This window comes from Rhincodon typus, chromosome 3 (genome assembly GCF_021869965.1).
Source record: "Rhincodon typus isolate 14 chromosome 3, sRhiTyp1.1, whole genome shotgun sequence".
NCBI lineage: Eukaryota > Metazoa > Chordata > Chondrichthyes > Orectolobiformes > Rhincodontidae > Rhincodon > Rhincodon typus.
In genome coordinates, this window is record NC_063334.1 from 4,938,078 (window position 1) to 4,952,066 (window position 13,989).

At 41.5% G+C, this 13,989-nt stretch overlaps 1 protein-coding gene across 1 annotated transcript in view; it reads right to left on the reverse strand.

Moving 5' to 3' along the window:
* Nucleotides 1–868: 868 nt before the first annotated feature.
* The window catches only part of dusp4 (dual specificity phosphatase 4), a 23,658-nt gene continuing 10,537 nt past the window's right edge, over nt 869–13,989 (reverse strand). Inside the window, exons 2-4 of the mRNA XM_048595411.1 lie at nt 12,356–12,492; nt 8,830–9,049; nt 869–3,977 (exon numbers count right to left, since the gene is read on the reverse strand). Of these exons, the coding sequence (XP_048451368.1) occupies nt 3,592–3,977; nt 8,830–9,049; nt 12,356–12,492 (743 nt within the window). The 3' untranslated portion in view covers nt 869–3,591. The remainder of the gene's footprint in view (nt 3,978–8,829; nt 9,050–12,355; nt 12,493–13,989) is intronic.

Genomic DNA, 13,989 nt, shown 5'->3' on the forward strand with positions numbered 1-13,989 from the left:
CTACTGTGAGTTTGGACACTAGGTATGAATGGCTGATTTTCCTCCTTAAAGGACATCAGTGAACAGAAGTTTTTTTTTACAATAATTGATCATAGTTGCATGGTCACTGAGGCGAGCTTTCAATTTCCAAACGAATTTAAATTTCGCCAGCCCTCACGGTGGAATTCAAACCCCTGTCCTCAGATCATTAGCCTGAACCTCTGAATTACGTTACCACTACCCCAAACCACAAACTGGCATTTGCTATATTACAACAGTGACCACACTTGCAAAGTACTTTGTTGAATGTTGGGTGCTTTGAGACTTCCAGATGTCGTGAAAAGCTCTATATAACTGCAAGTCATAGCTATGCCACTGTGAGCAACGAAAACTGCATTCTAGGTCCATGGACATTAAATGTAAGGATTTGGTTAGCTCAGTTGGTTGGACACCTAGTTTGCGATGCAGAGTGATGCCAACAGCATGGGTTCAATTTCCGTATTGGCTAAAGTCACCATTAGAGTCCTCCCAACCTTGCCCCTTGTCTGATGTGTCGTGACCCTTGGGTTAAACCACCACCAGTCATCTCTCCTTGTCTGTATTGAGAGAGCAGCCCTATGGCCATACTGCACAGAACAGGCCATACTGCACAGAACAGGCCCTTCAGTCCATCACGTCTGCTCCCACCTATCTGCACTGATCTACTCAGACTATAGTGACTCTTCCTGTAACTTTTACACCAAATGAAGAATGCAGCATGTCACAATCGCCCATTTTAATTGAGAGTGTTATTGGAAAATAGTTATTGAAATAAAAGTACCAACAAATGGCAACCAATTAAAGTTGGAAAGGTCTAATTTTATTTCTTAAATTTTACAAACATGGGCAATAAATAAATCAGAATGAGGTTCTGACATTCAGAGTGACAAATGAAACGAAATATATATAGAGTATAAAATACCACAACACATTCTTGGTGTACATTTTTCTCAAGCAATTTCTGAACTAACATTTACTGCTCCTTATTCATAAATAGTTAGGATAAAACATGTGCAAATATCAAAACATTCACTCAGGTATATTGTGTTAGGGATATTTTTCTGACACTCTGAATCAGTGTGAAACATTGCTAGGTGGGAGTGTAGGTTGCAGACAGGGCTAAAGTGGTTGAACATTGATTCTGTGTCTTGATCCGCCTTTAGTCCTGGGTTCTCAATGATCAAGTTTCTAAATCATCTCACCAATGGTTCGTAAGCTCTGATTGAGAAATTATTCTCATCGGCCCAGAATTTGCTGGAGTGGAGCATCTTGGAAGTGGACTAATAATGGTCAGACAGGTTTCTGAGGCTGTGGTGAACTATGAGATAACACCTAAGGGTAGAGAATAAAGGAGCAAATGGCAGCAGAGAATCAGATATGTTGAAGTCAAACTAAATGCAGAAAAAGAGAAATAAAGAGAGGGAAAATATGATTGGATTGAGAGAGAAAAACAAGAGACTGAAATAAGCATTAAGGATGAAAAGAAAATCAAAAATTCTATTGAAACAGCTTATTACCAGTGAGAGTGAGATTCCTTACTTTCAATTATTCCCTTACAGGCCTTTCAAGGATGAGTGGCCTATTGGGATAATAAATTATTAACTGTACCTTTATACTGCGTTAACAGCACTCCTCGCTTTCTGCACTGAGAGTTTAATTCTTATTTACGGCACGAATGCAACAAATTCCTTAAACTCACGATAAGATTGTGGATGAGGTTTCAGTTTTTAGACACAATGGCACAAAACATCCAGCAACTTGTGTGGTGATTCACAACTTATAGTGTGTCTCTTGCTCACCACGCGACTAACACATTAAATTCACTGTTACTTTCCTATCAAAATCTGGGACGGAATATTGAGAAGTAGAAAAAATACTGAAAATGTATGAACCTGAGGTACACGATTAATTTTCCGAGCATGCGCTTAGCCAGGGAGCCTTAAACTCCAGAACGCCTGGCCAGTCGCCAAATATTGCACACACACAAAAAATAACCGCAGCACTCTGTTCGATGATTTAAATAAAACTTTAAGAGTAAGGCTGTGCTTTTAAAGGGTCCTGTACAAGCCAATCTGTCCTACGTAGGAACTAGAGTAATAACTGGCTTTGAAAAGGTGCTTTTTGAGATAAAACCATTAAGCATCAAAGACTTTACAAAGTATTATTTAGTGAAGATGGATTAGATTCATTTCTGATCTTCAAACCAGCCAACCAGAAGTATTTTCCAAAATGGTCCAGGGCGAGTTTCAGTCAGTATTGAATTCAATTGAAAGCAAATTACAGCTTAGAAAAGATTTGTGGCCAGTATAGAATGAAACAGTAATAGCCAAGCACAGTGTTGGAGATTGATAGTTGGTCATTCACTGTCCAGTCTGTCGTCTTTGTGAATTAACAGGTTCCAGGCTTTTTCTTGAATCACATCATTTTTCTTTTAAATTGTGCTTTCAATTCTATGTTATTTTTGCATTTTTTAAAGGTACAATGTTTCTTTGACATGCTTCTGTGCTGACCCTGGGCACCTTTCCCTTCCTTTTACTGATTGCGTAATGTCAAATGTCAGAAGTAAACTGCCTGTTGGGCAGTGCCTCTCAGCTAGTTCGATTTCATCTTTCATCTGAATCGTGATTATCTGCTGGTATTTTGAAAACAAGAACCAATAAAATGAGCAGGGTGCAGTCTGGCTCCTAGGAAGAGTACAGGATTACTTGGGACTCTGGCAGGTACAACAGTACTGTTAGTCCCTTTGTGAAATGTCTCAGGTTCCTAAATGACTTGTCCACGCTGATAGACAAAGCTAACCTAGCTTGTGGATGAGGATTTATTTTCTGTGTAAGTGGGAAATCCAGGTTGTTCCTACACTTTGAGGTTTTCCAGCATGTGTAGGGCTGTTGTGTCTCATAGTGGGAGAAAGTAGTTCCATGGTTTGATATAGATTGTGGGGATTTATTTTTCCACAAACAGAGCAGATCATCACAGCCAAGTCCCAAACTGACCCTTAAATAAAGCAACTGAAAGACGCAATGGGAAAAAGGTTTCTTGAATGTCCCACCCAGTGTTGCTTCCTGCTTGGCATGTGACTGAGTGGTGTGCAGTAGGTCTTGCTTTACAATTTTACAACTTTCAGTGTGACCCTTGTATTTGTTTTGTCCATTTTAGATTCTGACATTTATGGAGAGAAAGTCATGTATAATTCACACACAGGTGCAGAGATGTTAACTTGGTGCCTATCAGCGGGTTAAAATGGGAGTCCCACACTGGCACCTTGCTCAACAGAGAAGGAAGCTTGCATTAATCAGTAGTTGCAATATCAGTACTGAGGAATTAGTGAGTCAAAGAAAATTTAATGTTTATTCAAAAGTGACTTATTGCGAAAGAAGGTTTCTAGTCTTGACATTTAGGAAGTGAGGTGTAAATGTAGCCAATAATTTTACAAGTGAATTGTTGTCAAAACTGAATGCTAACCTTCTTCTGCCCCTTTAAAATAAGAGGTTCAGACTGTTTAACAAACTACTTGACTCAATGTTCTATTAGCAATAAGTTATGGATGTTTGGTTGAGTTTGTAAACTCATCCATTAGTAAGTTGGTGACGTTGTGATGGGTTTGGGTAAGTAACTGAGACCGCTTGGAGTTGAATGAACACTGACGGAGACAGGGAAGCTGAATACAAACTGAGATGTTGGAGTTGATGAAGATTTGCTCTGCTCCCTGAGGGCTGCTGAAGGACTGGATGCTTTGACAGAACGTGAGGGAGCCAGGATCTGAGTTTCAAACTGCAGCAGCTGTCCCATGAAGCTGAAGTTGGGCGAGATTATGCTCCGTTTCTGCTTGACAAACTCAAAGGCCTCCTCAAGTCGCACACGTTTAGTCATCATTAAATAAGCGAGGCAGATGGTGGCGGATCGCGAAATCCCAGCTTGGCAATGAACAAGGATTCGGCCATCACCTTTCTTGACAGAATCTAAAATGAGAAAGAACATCATATGTAGGTGAGCATGAGCAAATAAAAACTGACAAGTGTAGCAAGATTGAGTCTGAATATAATCGAAAAGGGGAAGGAAAGAAATACCAATCAAGACAGAACCCGAATGAATAGATGTTCTAATTTGCAAACACAAGTGCAGTAAATACACAAATACACATTTCTCAACACAAACACATCCCAACCCAGTCAGCACTACCAGCTCAGGCCCGCACTCACTCCCGGCTCAGGCCCGCACTCACTCCCGGCTCAGGCCCATACACAGTCCTAGCACAGACCCACACACAGTCACAGCACAGATCCACACTCCCAGTCCAGACCCACACCCACATCCCCGGCACACGCTCTCACACATACACAGATGCAGAATTTCGAAGCAATCAATTCCTTAACAATTAAATTTGCCTTTCTTATGTAAACAAACCTAAGCAACCCTTTTTGAAATGTATGGCCGATGTAAAATATCATGCAGTTTGGTACAGTAGTTATTTATTAGCCTATTCTTCACAGTTAGTCAAATTTGCAGTCACGGACCCTCCTAAACATTGCCTCTTCACGCTGTTCCATTTAATAATTCTACCTGTGGTCTTGGTCTGTCCAAAGGATTGAAGTAAAATGACATCATCTTTGTATTACCTTCAAAATGTTAACATTCAGGAAGGACTCCTTCCCACTCTTAATTCTCACTGTTTGCTGCCATGTGTCAAACAGAAATATGAATGATGAAAACCCCCAACCTCCGGGCCAGATGGGCTACACTTCATGCTCTAAGGAAGTTTTGAAAGTGAATTATTTAGTGTGAAAAATATTTTAGGATCTCCATGGTTATGAGAATAGTATCTAACTATTAATTATATATCAATTCCAATTATACAGAAGAGAACACAGAACAATCTGGTGATTACTGAATGGTTAGCCAAATGCTATGGGAATTACATGAAATGTTTCAATAAGTATCTATGACAAAAATTGCACACATTACGCTGTGATTGCAGATACTGGCACATTCTGAGTGTGTGATAATTAGACATTGATTAGTTTCTGTTTTCACAGAGATTTGTAGACCTTTGAGATAAGGCTTTTGCATGTGGGTATTGAAGGATAGAGAGCAAATATGGATAAATGAAATTGAGGTAGACATCAGTCATGATCTAATTAAATGGCAGAACAGGCTGAAGCAGCTGAATAGCCTTCTTCTGTTCCTACGGTTATTTTTTCTGCTTTGAATCCTTATTTCACAATCTAAACAAAGCGTTGATTGCCAGGCATTTTTAAAAAGAAAATTGATCAATAAATGGTTCCTCTGAGAGGAATAGGACATAGGTGAATGGTTTAGTTTATTGATGAGATATTGCAACATGAAAGATACAGGATGGATATGAAAAGCCAAATTGAAAACCCAGCTGGAATATATGAAAGTGCTGATCCGAAACATTGCCAGTTCAGTCAGTAGCTGTTTGGATTCAATTCAGTTCACACCACAATCCTGCAAAGACTAAAGCCATTGTTTTTGACCTCTCCAAAAGCATTCTCCTCTACTCAATTCACTGACTCCATCACCCTCCCTGGCCATTGTCTGATGTTATACACAATCCTAGCATCATATTGGCAGAGCCCAAATGTTGTCCATCAATGGAGATTTTCTATTTCCATCACTGCCTCAACGTATCTGCTACTGAAACTCTCATCTATGCCTTTGTTACATCTCGACTCAACTATGCCAAACATTCCTGGCCAATTTCCCACCCAGCATCATCTACAAATTTGAGATTATCTAAAACTCTGTTCCTGTTATCCTAAGTCCCATTTAGTCCTCACTGACCAATGTTGACTCCCAGTCTGGCAATGGCTCAACCTTAAAATTCTTACCCTTGTTTTTAAACACCTCCTTAGCTTCAGAACAGCCATCTCTGTAACCTTCTCTAGCTTTACAACTGACTGAGGTCTCTGTGTTCCTCCAAACAGGGCCTCCCTGCTTTTAAATGACCAACCACTGGCAGGTACACCTCCAGATGCTAAGGCCGCTGGCGGCACCATCATTTCAGCTTGGTCACAGAGCAAGTTTCGCTGGAGTCAATTTAAAATGCTTATGTCTGGTGGTAACGGCTTCAAAAATGGAGCTAGCAACTTTACCCCCTTTTTTTTCATTCACTCATGGGATGTAGGTGTTGCTGATTGGCAGCATTTACTGCCCATTCCTACTTGCCCTTGAACTGAGTGGCTTGCTAGGCCATTTCAGGGGGCGGTTGAGAGTCAACCACATTGTTGTGGGTCTGGAGTCACACGTAGTCCAGACCAGGTAAGGATGGCAGATTTCCTTCCCCGAAGGACATTAGTGAACGTGATGGGTATTTCCTACAATCGACAATGGATTCATGGTCATCAGTAGATTCTTAATTCCACCATCTGCCATGACAGGATTCAAACCCAGGTCCCCAGATCATCAGCTGAGTTTCTGGAATAATAGTTTAGCGATATTACCACTGGGCCATCGCCTCTCCTATTAAAACCAATAATATGGGCAGGCTCCTTTTCAAAAGTATCCAAAGCACCTCGGCCATGTGACTAAAAATGTGTCTTTTTTCTGATATTCTTAATTTACAATATACATTCTTTGAGGTAGACAGCCTGAAGTTTCTAGCCTTAAGGTGTATCATACATAGATGGGAAAGGTTTAGAGGGATACGGTGCAAATGCAGGCAAATAGGACTAGTTATAGAGTCATGGTCATACAGCACAGAAACAGGCCCTTTGGCCCAATTCATCCATGTTGATCAGGTATCCCAAACTCAACTAGTCCCATTTGCCTGCATTTGGAATTGGAGCTCTTGTACCAATAAATCACAAATATAATCTTTCACTGATCTTACATTTTCCAAATGTAATTATATAAATGCTGGCATTAGTTATAATTGTCAGTTTAGGAAACGTGGTCAGCACGGATGAGTTGGGCCGAAGGGCCTGCTTCCATGCTGGATACCTCTATGACTCTCTGGCTGAAAGGACTTTGACACCAAGCTTTCCCCATTGTGCCTCTACAACATCCACCCAAAGTTTGACTTAGTCTCTCGACATGTAGTCCCAAGCCTCGGAATGTGGCAGTCTGCAACGTTTGGTCCAGGAGAATTCCTGCACTGGAAGACCAGCAGACTTCAGCAGATCAAAGTGCGTCTTTCTCTGAGAGATTAATCCCTCAGGCACCATTGATGTTTGCATCGGTGTGTGTTCCCAGGAATTATCCATAGAGCACTGAGTCCAGTGTCACGGAGCTACTCAGGATGAAGCCCAGCAAAAAGAACCACTGCATTTCTCTCCAGCTCTTCTTTGCTGAGGTACATAAGTTTCAGAAGGAGATGGACAACATTCGCTTCCCCACCATGATGTGCGGGTGAGGTGGGTTGTTGGGACTCCGGGTGCATAGGAAGGATGTGATAGAAAGGGCCAAACTCACCACCAGCCAAACCGTGACCTGGTGCTTGTTACGAGACATTCAGAGTGAAGCATGTTGTATAAAGAACTTTATATTGCTTGCACTATTTGTAATTTGCAGCTTCTTGTCTTTGGGCTGCATACTTGATGAGGGTTGTATTTGTGAAATATGATGATGACAATCATGCAAGTTGAATTTTCTTGCAAGTGCTGCAATGTTCAAGTCTTTGTTTGCAATTGTTGTGAATAATGTATATTTTGGTGGGGGAGGGGGAGATGTGGATGGTGGGAAGCTAAGTATTGAATTCTTCTCCCACAGGGCACATAGAATTGATCTGGGCTGCTGCCTTTCATGTCTGGGATCTCTCTCCGGGCCTGGTTCCCAGTGACTGACCCAGACCAATCATGATGCCTCAATCATGTTTTGCAAGCAGTAGCTTTCCTGCCTGAGCTAAATGAAGCCAGGGTCTTGGAATCCTTACAATCTTCTCTGCCACAGCTGCTCAACAAAGAGCACTTTATGCAGTAGGTTGAGCCCATTCATTCCTAGCCCCCTTGTGATGCTGTTCACATTCATTGTTTCTTAACAACTACATTCTCGAAGATTGGAATACATTATAGAATGATGATAGTGGCCAATAACACAGATGATCAATGGAATATGATACTGGTTCAAAACACACAAACGCCTCAATTCTGAGGGTGCCTCAGTCTCTTAACCTTCCAGCCAAGGCAGTGGAACCAAGACCTAGCACAATGTTGTGATGAGAACGGCACCAGTAAGAACCACATCAGTTAGTCCACAATTAACATGTTCTGTATTCCTTATGATTTTAGACCCACTACAGTCATGTTTTGAAACGTAAATGAAACATTAAAGACAGGAAGTCTTCCAGCTCTGGAACTCTATACAAGATTGAGCCACGGTCAATGCTTTTTATAAATTAGTGCTTGTTCTCTGCAGTTCATATACTGAGAGGGTTTGTTCACAATTCGGAAGTGGAGGAGTGAGAATGCCATTTAATTTTCATTCAGTTTTCCAGATGGACCCAGTTCTTGTGCCAAAGGTCTGCTTCAGGGATATTTATTCTTTTTATTTTGGGATGAAAAACTAGTCCAGAAACAATCCCCTGACATGTAAACACTGACTGGAACAAAACCAGAAATTGCTAGAAAAACTCAGCAGTCCTGCCAGTTGCTGAGGAAATACATCAGAGTTAATGTTTCAGGCAAGTAATCCTTCCTCAGACCTGCTGAGCTTTTCCAGCAATTTCTGTTTTCGTTTCTGATTTACAGCATCAGGAGGTTTTTATTTAGTGTAAACACTAGCTATTGAGTAAAAGCAAATGAGTTACCAAGCAGTAAACATTGAGGAATATCAAGTTAGAAACCTGTATCTTACCGATGTACTCTATTGCTTCCATGAACCAGAAACTGATGTCTGTTTTCTGATTGTCCTCCACTGGAATGCATTTATATTGATAATGATCCTCAAAATGGTTTGGACAATTAGAGGAGACATTCAAGAGAGCTGTAATCCCCATAGCATCGAGTGTGTCCTTTTTAGATGCATGATACGCACTTCCAAGGTACAGAAAAGGAAGAATTTCCACTGGGCCACCCTAGATTTAAATACACAAATCAGTTTAAATAAGTCATTTTCATAATGGTGACAAACATGATCTACATAGTTCACTTTCCTCGGTGGGCCTTAATTCCTTGTTACGTACAGCTAACAAGCAAGGCTCACAATGCAATTGGACCCTGGAGTGTAACTATATCATGTCACAACAGAAACACTGACACATCGCCACAGAACATTAAAGAATAGACGGCAGTGGTTTTACATCTAGTAAAGAAAGATCCAGGTTGACCTGACTTCATAATCCCTGAGTCTCACACAGGCCTAGGTTACGAGACGATGAGCAGTATGTTTTCAGTTTGAGATGCCTCTCTATCAAATGTTCTTCGGACCCAATGTAAGGTCCAATCAGCTTGGACAATTTTTAAAAGCGTCTTGTCTTGAGTTCTCATTCCTCAAAACATTGGTTGCTGAATCCATTGAAACTTTCAAGGTTGAGATTGACGGATTTTTGTTGGATAAGGCTAGTAAAAGTATGAGGCAAAGCTGGATCAATGGAATTAAACCGCAAATTAGCCAGAATCTAACTGATTGGTGAAACATGCTCTTGGGGCTGAACGGCCTATTTTTCTTCTTACGTTCTTGTATTCTCTTCATTCCTGAACCCAACAGACTCTTTGAAAACCTGTTCAGTTCCTTTACCCATACTTCTGTGTGTTTGGGAATGGCTTTGCCTCATTCTTGAGTCTCTGTCTGGTGTTCCTTCACCTCAGTTTGCTAACTCGATCGTCCAGGAGCTCAATGAAATCGGATCGTACAGAGGCCGGCAAGATCGCATCAAAGAACCAAATCCTCTATAGTATAACATAAAGCTGAAAACTGCTGGACACTTTAAAGAAAAGTTTAAGAACTTTTGCATTATTGATCACATCCGGCTTGATGTACCTAGTTCACAGCTTTATATTTGATAAGAGTTGGCAAGTTGGTGGCTAGGAATTGCTGTGAAACCTTTCAATGCTAACCAATCAGCCTCACACTTTTGCTGCGGGATATGTACAGACTGAATGTGGACTGCTTGGCTTCTCTACATCCTGCAGGCAAATGGCAAATGGGAGATGGTGACAGTGTGACTGCCTTTCAGATTTTAAAATCTGCCTTCACCATGTTCTTTTACGCTGCCAGATGCATGCTGAAATATAGTGGCAACTGTACAACAGCCGTGCATTGATGTCAGTATTCCATGAGAAAAGTATTATATCATTACTTTATGACATCAGGCAATCTGACACCATCAGCCTTGGAAACATTGTCTCTCCAGACCCAGTTGGCACCTTACAGTTTGTCAGAAGGTTTGAGGGAAAAGCGTTAAAAGTAACAGCAATAAACTATAAGGAACTCTGGTAAAATCATCTTCCTGTACACCCTGGTGATAGCTGTTATGCTGCATTATGCTGATTGAAAATTCTGGTCACATTCCCTGAGACATGAATCTGTTCAACACCTTCTGGTTTCCAGCTGGCTACTTCTGCATTCTCCACATCATATTGGCTTCTCAGTGTTTAATTCAAAAACTAAAGGAACAAATATAAACACTTACTATGCCAAGACCACCACTATAAAGGATTGAGAGAGTCCAAGGCATTATCATTCAGCAAAAAATGTCTTTTCACATTTACATGTTCCTATTTCTAAAGCATGCATTTCAAAACTGGTAAAGAAGGACAGCTTTAGCTATCTTGTGTACTCAGTGGAGTGGAATGCATTTACACCTAGGTTAAAACCGTCACTGTTAACCATCCCCCACCCGCTCCCAGGTCGATGACTCAGGCATCAGCTTTGGTTCGATAGCAGCACTCTCAGCTCTGAGTCATAAGGGGCTGTGCGTCTAAGTCACACGCTATTAGCATATGGTCTACACTGACAATCAATAAAAAAATTGCTGCCCTGTTCTTGGTGATGAGATGCCCGAAACATCAGCCTTTCTGCTCCTATGATGCTGCTTGGCCTGCTGTGTTCATCCAGCTCTGCACCTTGTTGTCTCAGATGCCGAACCAAAGTTGGTTCTATCCTCTCTCAGTTTGGTATGAAAGTCCTCATGGCACTATCAGGAAAAGAGCAGGGGGGGGTTTGGGGGGTGGTGATTCTCTCTGGGTCTGGGTTTCATAGCCAATTTGGATAAGTCAGATACTGACCAACAGTGTTAGGAGATGCCCCCCGCTAACAGTGGGGCTAAATGAGCAGAGAGGCAGACAGGACGAGGATGCCCTACGCTTGAGAGGTGCCAACCAATCACCTCTTACAATCCAAGCTCAGCGGTAGGCCCCACTGTAAGTAGACCCCCCCCCACACCTTCAGGGTCTGGGCCCGAAATGTCAGCTTTCCTGCTCCTCTGATGCTGCTTGGCCTGCTGTGTTCATCCAGCTCTACGCCTTGTTATCTCTCAAAAGTATAGTCAGGATATGTCTTCCGGAATGTTCTTCGCCTTCTCTGCTGTCCTCCACTCAGAAAGGCCTTTCTCTGTCAAATTCTTTTGTCAGGAATATTAGCTAAGAGTGCCGTAGTACCTTTATTTGGATGGTGCTTACTCTGCAAGCTTTGAGATTTCTGTGAGAGCCAGTGAGTTTCTCTTCTGTTGGCGGTTTGCCTTCACACCAATTTTCAAATACCATCTTCTTCTATACCCTTGATGACCTATCAATTTCATACAATTGGATTGGTCCTAGGTTGTCAAAATTTAATAGGTTTTTGGTCTGTAAGTGCCTGGTTTAAATTAATTGGTTGACATTCAAACTGGTTGCCTTGCTAACAAAACAAGATAACCGCTTTTTTTTCTAACCATTCAGCCTTTGATAAAAACGTTTCAATTTTGAGAACTCTCTGTGCATCTGCAGACATTTTTTTAAAATCTCCAAGCCTAGAAAAACACATCATCTTTTAAAGGGACGATGCACTCCTCCCCACTATCATTCTACAAAAATATTCTGACATCCTGCCTTCCAGTCCACAAGTACTCCACCCAACTTTGCAACAGAGCCATCACTATTAAAACATTTGTGAGTAACCACAACCTGCAAATAAGGACAGACTATTGATAGAAAAGCAAAATATTCGGGATGCTGGAAATCTAATATTTCAAACATCAACATTGTCTCCCTCTCTCTCTCTCTATAGACACTGCTTGACCTGAACATTTCCAGCAATCTCTGTTTTCAAGTTATTAATGAGCTAGTCAAAAGATAGGAACATTCACAGCAAATCAGAAATTATATGGGTCCCACCCCATGTTATCACTGCCAAAAGAGAACAATGAAGTGAAAGACAATGGGTACAGAGAAGCTGATTCTACCTGGTCATGGAGGGGAGTCCCACAGGCACTTAAACTTGTTCCTGGTGTCTCAATGTTGGATGGTGACAAGATTCCAGATGGACTTTTCGCTTTAACACAAAACTCCGGATACTCAGAAGAAAATCGCTCGTATCCTCCTGCATCAGTAACGAAGCATAGTGTCATTGCACACTGTTCATTTTAAGTAGCTCTCTGAGGTGACTGTACTTCATGGAGTGAGGGATTGATAACAATACACATTACATAATGCCAAACACTAAAAGTACATGAGATATATTTGGGTATGAGTACAAACTGGGTGGCAGTATCCCTTTTACCCGAATTTTTATTCCTTTGATTGCAATGAAAATCAGGAAAAATGCAAGACAGGCTGCCATTTTCTGACAAAGTTCTGAAGAAGGGTCATTGGACTCAAAATGTTAACTCTGCTTTCTCTCCACAGGTGCTGAGCTTCTCCAGCAATTTCTGTTTTTGGGTCATTTTCTGCTATGGTGCAAGACCAATTCCATCCCTGGATTCCTCAAACAACAGAGTAAGAAATGGTTATTTGACCCATGAAGTTCCTTTTGTGTCCTGCCTGTACCGCCCGCACTTCAGTGTCAGTTCAGAAAAAATGTCCCTTGATATTTATCAGACCACATCTCCATTCACTAATCTCTGCCTGCTTGCTATCTGTTCTAGACACAGAGGAACCCAAGGAGACTGAAACTGGTCCTCAGCAGGAGAAAAAAAATGAGCAAAAATAGTAAATCACAATTCTTTGTCTTGTTGAGTTCAAAACGGGCTGTAGATTCACTTGGCAATGTTCATGCTACCTTACAAACCAATTTCACACCCTTTATGTTTTAAGAAGCATTTAATTTTCTTTGGATATGTCAACCACTTTAATCTCCAATCCAGTCCCAACAGATACTTTGCAACTGTGTTGGTATATCATTTGCTTTTGCTGAGAGTTGGTTCATGTCACTTCAATTTGACCTTCAAGAAAAATATCATATAAGATGCTGCAAGCTAGGAACTGCCCTTCATACCGTGGTACGTAACTATTTTCACTGAGGCTATCACCCAGAAAGGCAAGTTACTTCCTCCTTTCACCAAAGGGACCTGGAGATGATGGTATATGGGTTAATGTAGTGGAGGGCACTGCTATATCCAGCTGACTGGCAAAGGAGGTCACACCACCAGACCCAGCCTGAAATTAAATAGCAGACTGGGTCATTGTTGTGACCCAGTTAAAATGCAATCAGGGCAGGAAGAAAGTGAATGATCTTCTGTGCCCCACCAGAGTGAGAGTGCCACCATGTTCTCTCTGCTCCTTCACACTCGCAGAGCTAACATTACTCACTGTAACTTTGGCACACCTCTCACCAAAACACGTATACTGAAACTCTCACTGTTGCAGATGACATGTCCATTCAACATATCTCATTCACCACATCCTCCCAAACGCTTCCTGCCCTCTGTACTGATTGTAATGAGGTCAGCCAAGTGAACCTCACAAAATATGAATTCCTTCAGAGATAGTAGGAACTGCCGATGCTGGAGAATCTGAGATAACAAGGTGTAGAGCTGGATGAACACAGCAGGCCAAGCAGCATCAGAGGAGCAGGAAGGCTGACGTTTCCGGCCTAGAC